Source organism: Ursus arctos, unplaced genomic scaffold (assembly GCF_023065955.2).
Source record: "Ursus arctos isolate Adak ecotype North America unplaced genomic scaffold, UrsArc2.0 scaffold_16, whole genome shotgun sequence".
NCBI classification, from domain to species: domain Eukaryota; kingdom Metazoa; phylum Chordata; class Mammalia; order Carnivora; family Ursidae; genus Ursus; species Ursus arctos.
Window position 1 is genome coordinate 41,525,271 of NW_026622830.1, and position 19,314 is coordinate 41,544,584.

General features: G+C 43.1%; 2 protein-coding genes across 2 annotated transcripts in view; both read left to right on the forward strand.

Moving 5' to 3' along the window:
• The first annotated feature begins 678 nt into the window (after positions 1-678).
• On the forward strand, positions 679-4,951 carry LOC113258317 (protein PET117 homolog, mitochondrial). Its single transcript, XM_026502990.4, has 2 exons — positions 679-890; positions 3,979-4,951. The coding sequence occupies exons 1-2, from the start codon at positions 795-797 to the stop codon at positions 4,126-4,128; spliced, it is 246 nt and encodes an 81-aa protein (XP_026358775.1). The 5' UTR covers positions 679-794; the 3' UTR covers positions 4,129-4,951.
• KAT14 (lysine acetyltransferase 14) overlaps positions 4,440-19,314 on the forward strand; it is a 32,670-nt gene continuing 17,795 nt past the window's right edge. The window contains exons 1-5 of the mRNA XM_026502989.4: positions 4,440-4,698; positions 6,605-6,723; positions 10,523-10,644; positions 16,925-17,106; positions 18,849-19,265. Coding sequence (XP_026358774.1) covers positions 4,440-4,698; positions 6,605-6,723; positions 10,523-10,644; positions 16,925-17,106; positions 18,849-19,265 — 1,099 coding nt within the window. The remainder of the gene's footprint in view (positions 4,699-6,604; positions 6,724-10,522; positions 10,645-16,924; positions 17,107-18,848; positions 19,266-19,314) is intronic.

The following is a 19,314-nucleotide window of genomic DNA, read 5'->3' on the forward strand; positions in this document are numbered from 1 at the left end:
GATGCCTTGCACAACGCCTGACCCATTCTATCATTCATGCATTCATTTTCCTAGTTATGTGGGAATCAGGAATCCTGTCTTATTGGTGTGAGAACTGAGGTTCCAAAGATATAAAGGTGATCTCTTAAAGACTACACGGGAAACAAGTTGACCAGGGGTTTTCCTCTCTGGAGGCAACGAGGCGTCGCTGCTCAGTTAGCATGCTCTTTAACTAGAAGGCTTTCGGTTCTAAGAAAAATCAGAGCCTGACCAGCCGGCACACAGCATCAAGATGAAAACAGGTGACAGTGTCTGCAACATTTAATTATGAATCTTCAAGCAAGAACTCCATCTTCTGGTGGCACCTGCCCCTCCACAGGGGCAATGAGGCTGCGTTTGGTGAAGGTGGTATGGAGCAAAGGACCCGGGTCACCATCGCGCTCAGAGGGGACAGGTGTGTGTGTGTGTGTGTGTGTGTGTGTGTGTGTGTGTGTGTGTGTGTGTGTGTGTGTGTGTGTGTGTGTGTGTGTGTGTGTGTGTGTGTGTGTGTGCGCGCGCGCGCGCGCGCGCGCGCCAGGGTCGGCAGGAGGGAAAGAGGCGCTCCTGTCCCAGGACAGTAACCGCAGCGACGTTTTCCGCGGAGCAGAGACGCCGCTCGGCTCTCGACTGCTCGCGCCTGGCGCGGCGGGCGGTGCACCCGGAGGCCTGGGCTCTGCGCTCGAGCGGTCGAGCCTGACCCGCACGAGCGGAGAACCGCTCGGCTACGGCCCCGGGCCCCGGGCGGGTGGGAGGAGGCCGCAGTGGCCGGCGCGGGGATGTCGAGGAGCTCGAAGGCGGTGCTGGGCCTCTCGGTGGTGCTGACGGCGGCCACCGTGGCCGGCGTGCATCTAAAGCAGCGGCAAGACCGGCAGGTCGGTGTCACGTGATCGCCTCTTCCGGGGCCCGCGCGGTGGCCGCGGCGACAGCGACCTCGGGCCCTCCGGTATCTCTCCGCGTGTTTCTACGCTGCGCCTCGTCTTTCCCTCCTTCGTGGGCTCCGCCGCGGCGCGACCCAGCTCTCCCGCGCTCTCGCGACTGCGGCCTGGCCGCCGCCCGCCGGGTCCTGGGCGCCGCAGTCCCCGCGGCCGCGTGCACCGGGAGGCCCCGGCCGACCCGGTCCTGGCCGGCGCCTGGGAGCCTCGGCCCTCGGCGCCGCAGCCGCCTGGCTCTTGCTAAGCCTCGCCTGCGGCGTGGTCGGCGGTCCCGTTACGAAGTCACCGCCAGCGTGCGGTGACACGGACTTTCAGCGTTTCACCTGGGCCGCTGCAAAGTCGAGGCGGGGAAGGGATTTGCGTGGGGTGCACTCGGCAAGTTGTCGGCCTCTCCCCAACCCCAGGCCCAAGGTTGAGGCTCAATTCTAATGTGTTTCAGTGCTAGCGAGATTTTATCCCAGAATTAAGGAGGCTTCCCTGCATCCACTTTCCGTGCCTTTGGCCAAGGTAATTTGGTGGATGCTTTTTTTTTTTTTTTTTTTGCTTGTGTGTGTGTGTGTGTCTTTTAAGGAGCAGTTTGCTATGGAAACCAGATTCTGGGAACTAGAGATACCGGCCTCCATATTTTCTTTTTTTCAGTACTTGTATTTCTGGAAGTAACCGTGACTTACTGATGGGTAAACCGGCCGTCCATTCTGTGCCTCTCAGTGCCTGTTTTCTTTACTCTAGTTGGCACATGTTTAATGACCGATCCGTGTGTGTCAGGCACCACACTAGGCACGTTGGGAAACAAAAAAGGAAGGATAGGCGTTCTGGAGTCTTATGTGATTCACAGTGGTGCTGAACGTTGAGTGTGAGAGGCAACTAGGTCAGCGCGTGTGTTAGGGTTGAGCCTAGTTTGTCGAGGGTGGAGGTAATGAACTGGATGAACTAGTAAACGGTCTTATCTTGCATTGGGCTGAGCAGTGTGCTTGGTATACAGAGATGAAACAGATGAGGTCTTTGTCCTCGTTTTTCACAGTCTGTGGCAATCAGAGAAAGGTGTAAGAATTTGGGGGAGGGGGTATTGGGATGAATCATGCCAGGGCATGAAAGAGGTTAGAGATTTGGGAATAAAGTATGGCTTCTGAGGAGGGTAGTTTTTGGAACAGGGGCAGGAGAGTTCCTCTTCTAAGAAGTGAAAGAAAATGAGGGTGATCAAAAGAAATTTGAGATGGAGTAGGGATGGTGTGTCCCATTTAGCTCTGAGGTCAGTGAAGGCAGGGATTTTCAAAGAGTATTGGGTAGGGTGGGTGAGAACTTGGTTCTGTAACTAGCTACACATCTCATGTTCCTGGGAAGTTTTTACAATATAACCTACTCCAGACCTCTTAAATCAGAATCTCTTAGAGATGGGGATCCGGCTTAGGTATGTTCTAAAAGCTACCCAGGGAATTCTAACATGCAGACTGGGTTGAGTATCACTGCAGAAAGATTTAGATATTTGGAAGTTAGGTGAAGAAAAGATTGACCAGAATAGCCTCTGTTTATTTTACAACCAGTCATTCACCGTGGACTTTCTTTCTAGCCTGGGAAGGAGGAAAACAAATGATTGGCATGGTGGGTATGTTGGAAGGTTCAACGAAGCAAGAAATAAAAACTGTAGTTTTCTGTCATTTTTTGACTGTCTACCACATACCAGGCACTGACATTCATCCTTACAGGAACACAGCAAAACGAGTAGTGCCACTTGAGGAATGGTGAAGAGATCTTGGTGGTTAGTAAGGTAGTTAAGTGGAAGTCACAGGCAATCAGCATATATTGAAACCTGGAGGAGGATAGCAGATGGTGGCAGGAGAGCAAACTCCCAAGCCGTATGCTGAAGTCTGAGAAAGGAAGGGTGGGATCTCAGAGGCTTGTGGGGAAAGAATGATCCCAGGCGATGGTGTGTGCTTTGGGGGACGGGGTGGGCACATGGGTGGGTGTGTCGTGGTGTAAGGAGCACAGGACCAAAGAGCTGGAGAGGGAGGAGTCAAATGTCTCCGGAGATCTGGCCAAGGAGCAGTGTTCCAAAAAGCTGGTTTTCAGTTGTATTGTCTGTTCCAGGAGTCTTAAATTCCCAAATCCTCTGTAAGAGCGAATGAAACGCTAGGCTTGGAGGAGGTTTAGCAAGTAGGTACTTTGTGAGTTTTCAAAATAGACCTGATAATTTAAAAAAAAAAACAACAACCAAAAAAACCCCAGGCCCTGGGCCCCACCCCCGTTAATTCTACCTCACAAGGCCTCTGTTTAAAAAAAAAAATTTATTTTGTGACCTAAAAACTATAAAATGGCGGTTGTTAGTAATGACTGGATTTTTGCTTTAAAAAGTCTCACCTTAGGTGCCAGGTCCATATTCTGGAATTTTCTACCTGTCTTTAGTGCTTATCAAAGTAACTACCACTGATGGGCCTTTATTTTTTTCTCTGGTAGTAGAATTGTATTTTTCCTGTCTCTCTCAGTTATGTAATTGGTTAGTAATTCTGTATAATTTTTACTTCTTCTCTTTACACTCTAGGAAAAGCGAAGTTCTTTCCTTTTTTGCATCTTGATTATTTAAATTTCAGTAACTTTTTTTTTTCTTTCTTTGGTGTTGATTATTCAGTGAGGATAATTGCTAACAGGAAAGTAGTTCATAGAGTTACTATAGTAAATCTCACCGAATCTTTCAAAGCATTGAGTATCCATTAAACTTTTAAAGTTCAACACAGGAGCGTCTTTTCGTTTTAAATTCATGTTATTTCCCATTAAGTTTCTATACTGAATGTTTAGGAATTTCTTAAGATACGGTAAGAAGTCATTTAGTAATAGCACTGGTGGAGCACACTACCAAATTAATCTGATGGTTCGTCACGTTTTACATTTATACAGAAAGGTGAAAGAGAAATTGGGTGTTTGGAGTCTGAAAGTTTTCAGTGTATTTTAGTAGCACTGTTATTCGGATTGAATGGCACGAGGATGGGAACCCCCTGTACAAGGTGTTACTGAAATCTGTTTCTTACGTTTTTAGAGGCTTCATGATGGAGTGATCAGAGACATTGAGAGACAAAATCGGAAAAAAGAAAACATTCGTCTTTTGGGAGAACAGATTATTTTGACTGAGCAACTTGAAGCAGAAAGAGAGAAGATGTTATTGGCAAAAGGATCTCAAAAAACATGACTCGAAATGAATGTCAAATATTGATGGGACAGTGTCAAGTGTGGGTGTGCAAGTGTGGATGGAGAATAGCTTAGTAAGGTCTTCAGCCTTTTTTTGGTCACTGTCCTTTCAAGCTTGACCATAGAAAAGGACAGTGGATCATCTGTTCTAAATTATTGTTTTAGAAGTCCCTTCTGAGTCAAGAAGCAGGCAGACACTCTTCTGAAGAATTTCTGTCTGTCCGTGTGGTCCTCGTAGAAGCCCCCGTAAGCTTGGTGTCCAGAGCTTAGGATCGTTAGTGAAAAGCACTTTGGAACCTGTGAGAGGAAGGGATGGATAGTAACATCCACCTGAGTAGTTTGATAAGCCGGCACGATGATGAAGCCACGAGAACATCTACCTCAGAAGGCCTGGAGGAGGGGGAGGTGGAGGGAGAGACTCTCCTGATCGTGGAATCGGAGGACCAGGCATCAGTGGACTTATCTCATGATCAGAGTGGGGATTCCCTCAACAGTGATGAAGGAGATGTGTCGTGGATGGAGGAGCAGCTGTCCTACTTCTGTGACAAGTGCCAGAAATGGATACCGGCCAGTAAGGAGCTTCTCAATTCCTTTGATTTGTCAATTCCCATGTGAAGGTTTGTTTTTCTGACCTGTGAACAAAACATGAATGTAAAATGGACCTAAATAAAAAGATAATTATTATATTTATTATTAGTTTAGTTGGTTAATGACAGATTTATATAAATCATAGACATTTGTATCAATAAAAATTACTGTCAACCTCTCACATTGTTAAATTAACGTTCTTGATGGCAACCCAATAAAAATCAGAAAATTGGAAATTCTGTGTTATTTAAAGAATTAGCCACATTGTTCTAACAAGATCATGTTATGGATTTGGGGCCAAATAATAGGCCCCGTATAGAATTAAAGTTCAGGTTACTCTGGTAATGCTTAACTCCCATGGGAAACTGTATGCTGAAATAAGTCAGAATTAGCAGATTTAAAGTATTTTGTGCTCTTTTTCTGGGACCATTCTTGTTTTCCACTTGCTGGCCTCCTAGATGTGCTGGCAAGAGATACACACACATGCTCTCCTGATACCTCACTCTTGCAACTTAATCTTTGCATCTGCCAGCTTCCTGGCTCTCAAGGAGCATGCTTTGCCAGCCATCATGAGTCTTACCAAAACAGGATTTTCCCATTAGGCAGAGACTAGTAAAGACATATGTACCGAAGGAATTCTTTGTGTAATAGAGTTTGTAACTAGGTCAGAGAAATTTCTGTGCGTGCGTGTGTGTGTGTGTTTGTATACATATGAAATGGGTCATTTTTTGGTGTGTGGAAATATGTTTAAGATGGATTTAACCATTCAGAATAATAGTTAATAACAAACGTTTTCATAGGAAACAATCTAGAACTTTCTATGCATTAGCTAGTGTTTTCTTCTGAGCAGTTTCTGCTTATTGATTCACGCACCTTCCCGAAAATCTCAGTGGCATTCCCCTTGTCCTCTCAGGATACATTTTAAACTGTTTTTCACGATAGGGTCCCTGCTAACTTGAGCTGCTCTCTTCAGTGTCTCGTTCCCACAGAACCAGAACTTTGCAGTTAGGGTGAGCTTTTAATTCTCCACAAACAAGTCTTTCTTATCCCAAGGTCTTTGCACATTTTAATTTCCTCTCAGAATATGCATCTCTCTAGCCCCCATGGCCTCCCCGCCAAACACACAGGCACCCCTCTTCAGCTGTCGAATTCTAGTCATCCTTGAGGCTCCGCACAGACCCTACTTTTTCTAGCTCTCCCATCTTCCTAATATGGGTTGGGCCTCCCTTCTCTGTGTCCTCACATTGCCCTGTGGCATACACCGAATTCCGTTCTGGTAGTTGTCCTGCCTCCCAGAGCATCAGCATCACCTGGGGAACGTTAAAAAAGGCAGAGACCCAGACCCCATTTCAGAGATTGATTCATCCTGTGTGGGATAGGCCCAGGCATATTCTAAAAAAACCAAAACCACTCCCGGGTAGTTCTGATGCATTGTGAGGATGGAGAACCACTGTGCTGTTGTGATGACTATTTCCTCATCTGTGGCCCTCAAAATTTATAAAATGCCGAGAGCAGACTCTGTCTTGGGAACTGCATTCTGGTTCCTGTGCCAGTTCCTGGCATGTAGTGGAAACTCAGATATTTCTTGAAAGAATGTATAAAGAGACCCATAGGAGTCAGCAATGTCAGCAGTTGGGAAATGCAATGACAGCAATACAAACTTACTTTTCTAGTATCTTTCTCCTAAAAGTTAGGGAACCACAGATCTCAGCGGGCATACACCATGTTAGAAAAATAAAAATCTTTTCTTCTACCTTCCCTATTCCCATCCTGCTGTCATGGGTTGCTGAAAAAGAGGAAAAACCTGGGAAGCGTGGAAAATCTGGTTGATAACTGATAAAGCACTGCTGTAGATAAACCTATGATGTGCCTTTTTGTTTTTCTCCTAGGTCAGCTGAGGGAACAGCTCAGTTACCTTAAGGGTGATAATTTTTTTAGGTTCACTTGTTGCGACTGCTCAGAAGATGGCAAGGAGCAGTATGAAAGGCTGAAGCTCACGTGGCAGCAAGTGAGTAAAAAGCTCTCCCCCTCGAATTCATGAGGTCCATCCCCCAGAGAATTTACTGGAATTTAAATTCAGAGAATGAGGAGCTTACTTCTAGGCTTTTGAGCTGTTTTGCGGGTCACTTTACTTTCACGATGAAAATCATATTCCAAATATATGGAGAAAAGAGTTCTTTGTAAAAATACTCAGTGCTAACTCAGTGAATCAGGTTTGAGAGTCTCGAAAACCTCAGACACACAGAGAATGGCCTTTATGTATAATACCAAACTCTGATATTAATGGAGTTGAAAGTGAGGTTCAAATTTTTCTGGCAGTCATGTTTAGGACAATAAAACCATTTAAAAAAATGTGAAGATGGCCACACTAGAAATAGTTAGAAGGTATAATGTGGCTCATTGCAGAAACCAACGTAAATCCAGCTTTTCTGTATTTGAACACAGACGTGCTTGAATATTTTTTGTTCGATAAATACCTATGGGCGGGCACCTTTTAACCATCTCTAGTACCAGCACCTTAATCCAAGCCAGCGATAGCCTGAACAATAGCTTTTTCCTGATCTCCAACTTGCATTAATTTTTCTGGTTTTGTTCTTATGTTAATAGGTCTGTAACAGGGTACCAATGTTAACAGTAAGTTCTAAAAACGAACGGAGTATACATACTGAGTGCCTAGGACAACCCCGGTGCTGTTGTTGGCCTGGAGACTGCTGTGCTGAGTGAGACAGCTGGGTAGCTGGCATGCTAGGCATTTATTTTGGATAATAAGCAGACGAATGAAGAAGTTAATTACCAATAGCACTTTTTTTTGCTATGAAGGAAATTAACAGGGTAATGAGTTTAGATGAAATGCCCTTAGCCACTTAAGGTATTCCTTATAAAACTGTGATTGCTTTAGCAGCTTAGACTGTTATCTTCATTATCAGTGCTTCTCTAGGAGATATACTTATGAAATCTGTCAGGGGTGAATTTAGGGAGCCTTTTTTGACTTGGCTGAAAATGAAGGGAAGTTTGTACTGAGGATATAACCTCATAAATAGAATTGTGATGTTTTTCTCAACGTGTACATGGGATATTGTGTCTAGGCAAGGTCAGATTAATATTAATAGATTATTCTGATGCATATACCCGCGGCAGATTTGCATTTGATCTGCAGGTAGCTTCTCAAAAAGCTGTAACGTGGAAAAATAGCAAATATGTATAGTTAATTTGCAAGAACACTAGTTTTCTGTGGAGGTTCTTTTGAAAAGAACAAGTGGCTTTTGGTTATATTGCTTAGAAGATATAATATTGGTTCAGTTTGCACATTTAATGAGACTAACATTACTTGAAAATTGTGTTTTCACTGCCAGAAGATGGATTGATGGGAGATAATACCCTGGTATAAAGTAGTCGGTCAGACACTTGGTAGATCTGGTCTTGGTAAACTACTGACCAGTATTTCTAGTTGCACCTATAAACCTAGACTCTCAAGAAAGAGCTGAAAGAGAATCATGTGGTTTTGGATAGATTTTATTGATGTCACCAATAGGATATTAGAATATTGGTTTTCTATCTTTTTAAAGCTTTAACTTTGTTAATTTATCAAAGTAATAAGTAGAAATGTTTGATCACAAAATACCATTAGTAAAGAAGTCTGGTCTCCTGATCTTTCTTCCATGCCCTTTTTTGTGTCCTCTCCTCCTCGGGGATTTGTGAACAATAGTTGGAAATGCAGGAGAAACTTTATCATGTGTTTGGGAAGGCTAGGGTACTTGTTACATTCTCATCCTGGACACTTATTCTTCCGTGGCAGGTAAAGAATGTACCGTGATCTGTACTCATTATTCTCCTGGGTGTTTTCCAGCAGGTACTTGTGAAATGCCTTCTGTGGCTCTGCCAGCCCTGAGCTCAGCTGTGAGCTCAGCCCTGGGTACACACTGTTACTGATGAGCTTGGGCTGGTAGTAGGAGAGCAGAAGACCGACCTGGGATTCCTTTTTTGAAGATTACAGATTCCAGGAGAGGAGGAAAACCATGTCCTTCATATGTTGAGTTTGTGGTTTGCACAATAAATATTAAGTGATTTTTTAAAAAGTTATTTTCAAGTAAATATATGAGTTTTAACTTTTTAAAGTCATGAAATATTTCACACATACCAAAAAAAAAAAAAATAGCAGAAATAAAGTAGCAGACAATGTCTCTACCACTGAGATGAACAGTGAATAAATGTGTCTGAGGGGTCCGGGAGCAGGCAGAAGGAACTCATTTCAGTCTCTGCTCAAAGCATTTCTTGAACGATAACTTTTTAAAATTGTGGTAAAATATATATAACATGAAAGTTTACCATTTTATCTATTTTTAAGCATAAAATTCAATGAATGGCCTTAGGTACATTCACATTGTTTTGCAACCATCACCGCTATCCATCTCCAGAATATTTTTATCTTCCCAAGCTGAAATTCCATATCCATTAAATAGTAAGTCCCCATAGACAGTAACTGTATTAAGGAAGATGTTTGTTGACTGATGTGGACCTGTTTAAAAAACGCATGGAAGAACCTGAAAACTCGGTTGATGGGGTTAATTGTTTGGTGGTTAAGCTGCAGGTTTCATGAGTCTAAGGAGGGGGGAACTCGGTTAATGAAGTGTCAGCATTACTAGAAGTGTCAGCATTACCAGGCCCTTGGAGTCAGAGATTTTCCTGTGGACCGTTGAGGGGGTCTCAAGCTATGAGCACAGGTGCTGGGAGCCTGAAATGCAGTTTACTATCCCCCTTATACTTTCAGGATGCACTTTCTAGAAAGAAGAATCAAGTTAGATTCTTTTCTTGGATTCTCTGTCCCCTTTTCAGTTTCAGTGGCCCCTAATCCATCATTGTTTCATTTAGGTTGAAAACAGTATTGAATAGCTGGTATCGTTTTGTCTATTTACATGAAATTACGTAATTCAAAATTGCATATAGATGTAAGAAGACATGCCTGAAAGCATAGTGATTGAGCGTGTCAGATGTGATTGTTTCTGATGGTAGATTTAGAGTGATTTATACCTCCTTCTTTGCTCTTCTATTATTGAAATCTTTTACAGCGAACATGTGTTACTTGTATTTCTGGAAAACACTTCCCAGTTTGGGGCCACCGAATGCATTACCTGTGAAGGAGCAAGACTGGACCAGATGAGGGGAGTTTTCACATGGCACTCTGGGGGTGTCTTGGAGCCTCTGAGAGTGGGCCGAGCAGACAGGCCTCTCGGCTCCGGGGCCCTAGTGCTAATGTCATCCGAAGAAAGGTTTCCACATATGAAAATGGCTAAACACTGAGTAGATGGTGACTAACATTATTTTCAGCTTTGAAATTCCACGAGTCTTTTGTTTCTGCTCTGTAAAGAGCTTAGAAAAATATATAGGCAGAAGTGACTTTCAAAATATTTAATAAAAGTCAGCCCCATCAGTCAGAAAATGTGGGCTCTGCAGGTACCTGGAGGCCTCACAGCCTCTTGTCTAGTGCCGCATTGTGTAAGATGGAGAGATGGGGGGACACAGGTAGGTTGCTTGCTTGCTTTGGACGGCAGTTGTTAATCGTGATCAGTTCAGCCGCACCGCAGCCCTGCATACGCAGCCTGTAAGGAACAACTGCACATACTTAAGTGGCTTAGTGCTGCTCACCTAATGAAAGTAAAACACGAAATAAAATTCTCTATGAGACTATTTCTTTTTCCCCTCTGTTCCCCACCATTCCTACTCAGACTATAAAACAACGCACGTTTCCCCCAAAGGGTAACATCCCTAATCATGCTTTTCTCCCAGCCCTTGTTGCGTTTGTGTTCCAGGTTGTCATGCTAGCTATGTACAACTTGTCTCTGGAAGGAAGTGGACGGCAAGGTTATTTCCGATGGAAAGAAGATATCTGCGCCTTTATTGAGAAACATTGGACCTTTTTACTAGGGAATAGGTAATGTGATTTTTGAAAAACTTACACTTGCATGAAGAAGTAAAGAACAAAGTACACGAGGTTTGAGACAGCCTAACGAAGCCCTTTAGGAATTAGTACTTGTGGGTTACAAAGAATGTTTTAATTCCCGAAAATGTTACTTTTTTAAGTTAAAAAACGTGTTTACGGAAAACCAAAGTGGAAGTATATACTATTAAAAGTATAGGTTCCCAGGGGCACCTGGGTGGCTCAGTCAGTTGGGCATCATGCCTTTGGCTCAGGTCATGATCCCAGGGTCCTGGGATTGAGTCCCGCGTCGGGCTGCCCGTTCAGCGGGGATTCTGCTTCTCCTCCCTCCGTCTCTCTTTTCCTGTGCTTTGTGTGTGTGTGTCTCTCTCAAATAAATAAATAGTATCTTTAAAAAAAAAGAAAAAAGTATAGGTTTCCAAACTTTTCTTACCCTGCTTTGGGGGCAACTCTTGGTTTCTACTGAGCATGAACAGATTTGAAGAGATTCTTAGTCAAAAAATAGAGCATTGGATTGCGTGAGGCTGTTTAGTAGCTGCACGAGTTACTCTGTAATGTGAGGATACAGGATCTTTATGTGCTTGTGAAATCAGTGTCTTACAGAAGGTCAGAGGAAGAAAAACAATGGCAGTGACGGACTGTACCTATTTAAATTGCTCTTCGTTACTAGGCTCTTACCGGTATTTGTTTTTATTAACTAGCAGGTGGAACCTGTTGATACATTTTGGTATTGTAGCGCTTAGCAAAGTCTAGGTGCATGCATACGGCTTGTGTATTCGTTCCTCTCCGCGATGGGGCATTGGCTTTACTGCTGTGCACGCCTCCTTGGTGGCCGCTTTGGCTCGTCAGACCTGGGTGTGCCAGTGCACAGATACGGAGACCACATGTTTTAACTAAAGGTCCCTGCGGATCAACAAGATTTTTATTGCTATTAGGGATTAGTGAGTTTGCAACTGCATTGGCAAATGGTGTGAGCTGCTGATGGTTAGTTGCTGTCTGAAGTCCAGTGTGAGGTTCATAAATCTTGCCTAATTGGGTCAGTGTAGATGTGCCACAGGCTCTGATCACAATCAGAGCAGGGAGCTTGTACCTGCCCTCACTCCGAGGGTACTGTAGCCTCTGTTTCCTCGGGCGCTGAGAGGTCACAGCTCTGCCAGCACAGCTCAGAGCTCAGGGCGGGCAGCCGACAGGAGAGGCGGCTTTCTGAAGGCTCGCTGTGAGGAGAAAATAGAAGAGATTCAGTACATTTTTACAAAAGGAGTTATTTTTGTTCTTGAGTTATTTAGTGCTACTAAGAAAAGAATTGACAGTATAACTGGTTCTTTTCTTAAAGAAAGGAAATCTGTTGTCTTAGTTTAATGATTTAGCACTATTTATGGAACTTAATACACCCCATTTATAAGGCGCAAGAAAGGGAAAGAACTGATAAAATTAGATCTTGGAATGTTTTCCTGATCTCTCAGTGCCATTCTGCTTAGTAGATTATCTTCTAGAAGAAACTGGATTTAAATTGCCTGTTTTTAAGGATTTTGCCATATTTTCACATAAGTTGTTCAGTTGTTTCATTTGTTCATTTGTAGAGCGTGCTCTGAGGGGAATCAGCCAGGGCTTTTTTTCTTTTTAATACTTCACTGAAAGGCATTAATTACTCTCCAGTTTCTGTGTAGTTTAACCATTAAACTAGTGGGGTTTGGCGATGTTAGTGTATCAGTTGAATTACCATTTACTTATTTAAATCCAGTCACTTTTTTTTAAAATAAGTACATTCATTTTAAAAAGACACTTCAAACCATCGTGCTAAGTAGAGAACCCGTATCATTTGCCATACATAGAATGACACTATAAAAATAGGTGTGCTAAAAATAAAACAGTGCTATTAAGTTATAGCTGGATCACAAGGCTTGTAAAGGCAATCGAGGCCCTCTGTCTTAATTAAAAAGGGTAGCAGCGTGTGTTAGGGAGAACTTGAAAGCAACGAACTTTCTCCTTGATCTCACTAGAAGGAATGAAAGATCATTAAAAATTACTCCATGTGGGGCTCCCGGATGGCTCGTTTGGTTAAGCTTCTGACTCTTGGTTTTGGCTCATGTCATGATCTCGGGGTGGTGGGATCAAGCCCTGCCTGCTCCAGGCTGGGAGTGGATTCTGTCTCTACTCCTCCCTTGCCTGCTTGCACCTGCGCGCTCACCTGTGCGTGCTCTCTCTCTCAAAAAAAAAAATTAGTCTGTGATTGCTTGTCACTCAGTGTCCTGCCTCAGTGCTGTCCTTCGCTTTGGGAACTCTGCTGTAAGCATCAGTGATTGGAGAAGCCCCCTGAAACCCCTCGTCAGAGGCAGTCACCGCATAGTCACACTTCTCTGTGTGTGAACATACACGGAATCACTACGCCCCAGGGAAGGGGCCTACGCAGGACATGCACAGTTAGAGATTTTTCAAAGCTACTGAAGGCTTTAATTATGCTATCCATAGAACAGTCTTTAAATTCTTAACGATAATCATTTCTCATGTGCCATAGGATCTAAGAGTATAGTATACTGTGTAATGAAGTACAAGATTTGAATACATTTTCTTTCAGATGTTTGCAGGCTTTGCTTTTATGACTCTAGGTACCTATTGTGGAAACAAGTTTAAATGTATACGAAACCTTTAATTAATTGCTGCAGCTTAATTGTCTTTGTATGTGTGATCATTTAATCTGCTTTTATAATCCTGGCCTTGAATTTTTCTAGGAAGTGTAACTTTTTTTTTTTAATTTCAGTGTAGTTTAACATACAGTGTTCTGTTAATTTCAGGTTTACAGTATATTGGAGGTATATCTTTGATTAGTGAAGAATACTTTGAATACTTTCCACTATTACCATATTTCACTGATATTTAAGATGTGCACATTTGTAAATTTTCACATCTCTAACAGCTGGATACAAGCTGGATACAATCTTAGAAGGGATAGTGTGTCATAGCTGATGGCTAGTTTTCTTTTTTTGTTGTACGTAAAATGGTGTATCTTAAAGTCAATGAATCTTACATTTGATGAAATAGGATAAAACAGATTCATAGTATTTAAAAATTTTTAAATGATCTGACAAGGATTTCAGGAGGATGGCAGAGTAGGAAGCACCAGAATTCTTTCCCCACCTAGAAAATAGTGGAGGTGGCAGAATCTGTCTGATGGACCTGGATCTCTGGATCTGTACTGAAGGCTTGCAACTTCCAGGGGGAGGCTTGGAAGGTAAACTGCATTGATTTTGGTGGATTTCAGCTCTTAGCACAGTGACATTTTCCCATTCCACACCCTTCAGCCCTGTGGCAGCCAGCAACACACCTGTTCCCAAAGCAGCTCATACACGGCCTGTGGGAGTCGGGGTAGACAAAAAGGACCCTGTCCTCCAGATATCAGGAATCTGCTCTCATCACTGATTGCTGCTTCTGGTCACAGAAATGAATATGAAGAGGTGGGCTGCACCTCCCCTGAATTGTTGTAAGCCTTTTCCCCTCTCTGGCTGCAATGACCTCAAGGGGACTTAAAAGGCTGGCATTTTCCTCCCCACCTTCGTTTTTCTCTTTGTCCCCTCTTTGGAGCCAGACATTGAAGACCAAGACAATCAAAAGTAACCACATACACAGAGGAAATTAGAAAGTCACCGTGCATGCCCAGGGAAAGGACCTGAGAAGAACTTAAATTTGTACCTCAGGCTGATCTTTGATACAGAGACACCCCACAACAATCAGAAAAACAAAAACCCTTAAGCCTCAGGGAAGGAAAAGAATCTGATTTCCAGAGTGACTACATTTTTAAATTCAAATATCCAGCTTTGAACAAAAATTTACAAGGAATACAAAGAAACAGGAAAGTATGGCCCATTCAAAGGAAAAAAACAATAAACCAACAGAAACTGTTCCTGAAAACGACCTACCGGTAGATCTACCAGAGAAACTTTTTTTTTTTTTTTAATTTTATTTTATTGATTCATTTGACAGAGAGCACAAGCAGGGGGAATGGCAGGCAGAGGGAAAGGGAGAAGCAGGCTCCCCGCTGAGCAAGGAGCCTGATGCAGGGCTCAATCCCAGGACCCCGGGGTCATGCCCTGAGCCAAAGGCAGATGCTCAACCGACTGAGCCACCCAGGCGCCCCCAGACAAAGACTTTTAAACAACTGTGTTAAAAATGCCCAAAAAATGATGTCTAAACACAACAGAAATATCAACAGAGAGATTAAGAAGCTAAAAAGAAATTCTGGAGCTGGAAAGTACAGTAGCTGAAATGAAAAATTCCCTGCAGTGGGGATTCAGAGGCAGGTTTGAGCAAGTAGAAGAAAGAGTAAGTGAATCCGAAGGTAGGAAATTGGGAGTTACTGGGTCAGAGCAACAGGAAGAAGCAAGCTGACAGAAAAGTGAGCAGAGCCTGAAGGACCTGGGGAGGGGGCACCATCAGCTGGACCAACATACCCACTGTGTGAGAAAGCAAGCGGAACATGCTCCCCCTCCCCCCACACTATCCTTTGGGTAAGAGTGGGGCTTAGAAAGGTTAGGAAAAGGTATGAATGTGGGAGAGGTGCCCTGAGACAAAAACATTGGGGCAGAAACTATGTGTCATTGCCCCCATCTCAGAGAGTGCTAATGCCTATTGAAGTTTTTATTTTTGGTTTTTCTTTGTTTTCTAGTACATCTTTGTCCCTAAGAGTCCTTTTTTCTTTTTGCCTCCCTAGCAGTATTTTCCAACTGTTAAGGCTGGTCTTATGAGAGACTGCGTTTCAGGATTTCTGGTAATTATGTTTTCAAGGTAGAAATACAACAGTTGCCTTTAAAAGCATTTTCAGGGCACCTGGGTGGCTCAGTTGGTTGGGCGTCTCCCTTTGGCTCAGATCATGATCTCAGGGTCCTGGGATCGAGCCCCGCATCAGGCTCCCTGCTCAGCAGGGAGCCTGCTTCTCTGGTGCTCCCCCCTGCTCGTGTGCATGCACTCTCTCTGTCAAATAAATAAAATCTTTAAAAAAAAAAAAGTTTTCAACAGGAATCTGAATAGTTGACATTTTACGTATCATTTAACATTTTTGTTACATCTTTTTCTTTCCAAAGCTGGTTATTCCCTCAGAGTTCAACTCTATTTGTAGAACATACTGTATCGTTTTATTCCACTCTACTATGTACAGACAGACCGAGAGGTATATCTGACTCCTGGGGTAAAATGAACTGTTTACCAGGGCTAATGATTCTCTTGCTTGCTTTCTTGAGAGCTGTGTTTAATTCACATATAAAAGCAACTCAAGTTCATTTCAGTTAGCCTGTGGCACTCCGTAATCATGATGATTGGGATAAGTGTTTTATTATGAGCTTTGTTTGAATTATTTCATTTAATCCCTACAGCAACCTTATGAGCTAAGTTCTGTTATCCTGATTTTATTTTATTTTATTTTTTTTTTAAAGATTTTATTTATTTATTTGACAGAGAGAGACAGCCAGCAAGAGAGGGAACACAAGCAGGGGGAGTGGGAGAGGAAGAAGCAGGCTCTTAGCAGAGGAGCCTGATGTGGGGCTCGATCCCAGAACGCTGGGATCACTCCCTGAGCCGAAGGCAGACGCTTAACAACTGCGCCATCCAGGCGCCCCTGTTATCCTGATTTTAAAGAAGAAACTGAGGCAGCCAGAAGGTGGTAGAGCCAGGACTTGAGGCCAGACAGGCTCCAGAGCCTCTCCTTTTTTTTTTTTTTTTTTAAATATTTTATTTATTTTATTTGACAGAGATAGAGACAGCCAGCGAGAGAGGGAACACAAGCAGGGGGAGTGGGAGAGGAAGAAGCAGGCTCATAGCGGAGGAGCCTGATGTGGGGCTCGATCCCAGAACACCGGGATCACGCCCTGAGCCGAAGACAGACGCTTTAACCACTGTGCCACCCAGGCGCCCCTCTCCTTTTTTTTTTTTTTTTTTAATTTATTTATTTATTTTGAGAGAGAGAGAGCACACATGAGCAGGGAGAAGAGCAGAGGAAGAGAGAGAGAATCTCAAGCAGACTCCCTGCTGAGCACAGAGCCCATGTGGGGCACAGTCTCATGACACTGAGATCATGACCTGAGCTGAAACCAAGAGTCAGAGGCTCAACTGAGTGAGTCACCCAGGTGCCCTCAGCCTCTCTCTTGACTTAGGCTCTGTTCCTTCAAAGATTGGAGGTTCCCTAGCGTATCATAGGCTTTGAGTACTAGAGTATACAGAGGGGGTATTTTCTACATAATGAAAGAATTGAAAAGCCAGTAATTTTTTAAATTCTTGAACTTTCCAGGAAAAAGACTTCGACCTGGTGGAGCACGGTAGCGGGTTGCCTCAGCGTGGGAAGCCCAATGTTCTTCCGTTCGGGTGCTCAGGAGTTCGGAGAACCAGGATGGTGGAAGCTTGTTCACAACAAGCCCCCAATAATGAAGCCTGAAGGAGAGAAGCTGTCTGCCTCGACTCTGAAAGTAAAAGGTACTCTTGTGAGAGCGGTACAGGACGTGCTGACCAGGCCGAAGCCAAGCAAGTGTGAGCTTGTGAGACATCCTCCTTGTTCCAGGCATAGCCCATCTGCCTCTCTGGAGTGACTCTATTTGGCAATTTCATTATGACACATTTTGTGTGTGCTATAAATAAATACCATACAAAAAATATTTTATCATTTCCTAATCAAGTGACCAGTTGTATATGTGCTCCCAAGGCGAGCATTCAAGTTATGAGTTCTGTAAATTTCCTTTGGTATCTGAAAGGTTCTTTACTTCCAATCTCATTTTGTTTTTCACCTTTTTAATATGGAAATTCTAAAACATACACCAATATGAATAGAGTAATATAATGAATCCCTATGTACCTTTCACCTCACTTTAGCAGTTAACTGCTAGCAGTCTCATTTTATTTAGACCCCTGGGTACTTTCCCCCAACCCTCCACCCATCCCGCCCCTTGGATTATTTAGAAGGAAATCCCAGGCATCAACGTTTAATTCTTATCTCAGTATGTTGGGCGCCTGGGTGGCTCAGTCGGTTAAGTATCTGCCTTCAGTTGAGGTCATGATCCCAGAGTGCTGGGATCGAGTCCTGCATCAGGCGCCCTGCTCACTGGGAAGCCTGCTTCTCCCTCTGCCCATGCCCCCACTCGTGGGCTCTCACACACACACACACACACACACACACTCTCTCTCCCTCTCTCCCTCTCTCTCATAAATAAATAAATAAAATCTTAAAAAAAAAACAAACATGATAAACATCTCAGTATGTTATCTTTAGGAGATAAGGACTCTTTTGTAGCCTAACCATGATGCCATTCTCACACTTCAAAAAAAATTTAACTCCTTACAGTCACACATTGGTCTGATTTTTTTTTTAATCTAAAAAATTTTAGTGAGCTTTAAATTTTTAAAAATATAACTGAGAAAAAAATCAAATAGCATTGAAAAGTAGAAAGCCTGACAGTGTCCCTCTCCCCCTCACCTATACCTACACCTTTTTCACTCCCCAGAGTAACCACTGCTGTCTCTTGTGAATGCTTTTAGAAGTTATTTCTACATCTTTAAGCATTTTTATTGAAAAAATAAATAAACTCATACTGTGATACCTGTTCGTTATTCCCTCTTCCGCTTACGAGGATACTTGGACATCTTCCCATAGCAGTACATGTAGAGCTACCTTCTTTTCTTTTTTTGTTTTCATTGTATCCCGTTGAGTGACCTTAATATGGTGATATATAATAGGCCATTCCCCTGTCGATTGGTGTTTTGGTTACCTCTACCTCTTTGTTGTTGTTACTTTAAACGATGCTACAGTTGTATGCATTCGTGTGTAAATTATTTGTGATAAATTCCTGGAAACAGGTTGCTGTATCAAAGGACATTATTTATTCAGAATTTTAATTGGTGTTGCCAACTTACCCTGTAAAAAGTTGTAATAAAATGTATGCCTTACTAGAAAGGCATGTAAATACCCATTCCGCATATTCTTGCTGAGCATTACCAAACTTTTAATGTTTACCAATTTTGATAAGAAAAGATAGCATTTAATCATTTAAATTTCCATTATAATCCCTTTTTTCTTAAGAAAGCTCTAGGTCTTAGTTTAGGGCTTTCATTGTACATTTCTCTATTTTGAACGTGGTAGTAAGTTCACAATAATAAATTAGCAAAAGAAGCCAAAGCTGAGATATTTATTCTTAAAAATTTAGGTATTTATTCTTTCCTGGCAGCCTCAAAACCAACTTTAGATCCCATCATTACTGTTGAGGGCCTTCGAAAACGGGCGAGTCGGAACCCCGTGGAATCTGCCATGGAATTAAAGGAGAAAAGGTCTCGTACTCAGGAAGCAAAGGACATTAGGAGAGCCCAGAAGGAAGCAGCTGGCTTTCTTGACAGGAGTACTTCTTCGACTCCGGTGAAGTTTATAAGCCGTGGCCGCAGGCCAGACGTGATTCTGGAAAAAGGAGAAGTGATCGACTTCTCATCCTTGAGCTCCTCTGACCGCACCCCGCTGACCAGCCCATCTCCTTCTCCATCTCTGGATTTCTCTGCCCCTGGGACCCCCGCCTCTCACTCAGCCACACCCAGCTTGCTCTCAGAGGCAGATCTGATTCCAGATGTGATGCCGCCACAAGCCTTGTTTCACGGTAAGACTTGCCTTTCTTGCATCTTTGGTTTTATGTGCGGGCCGTGGTA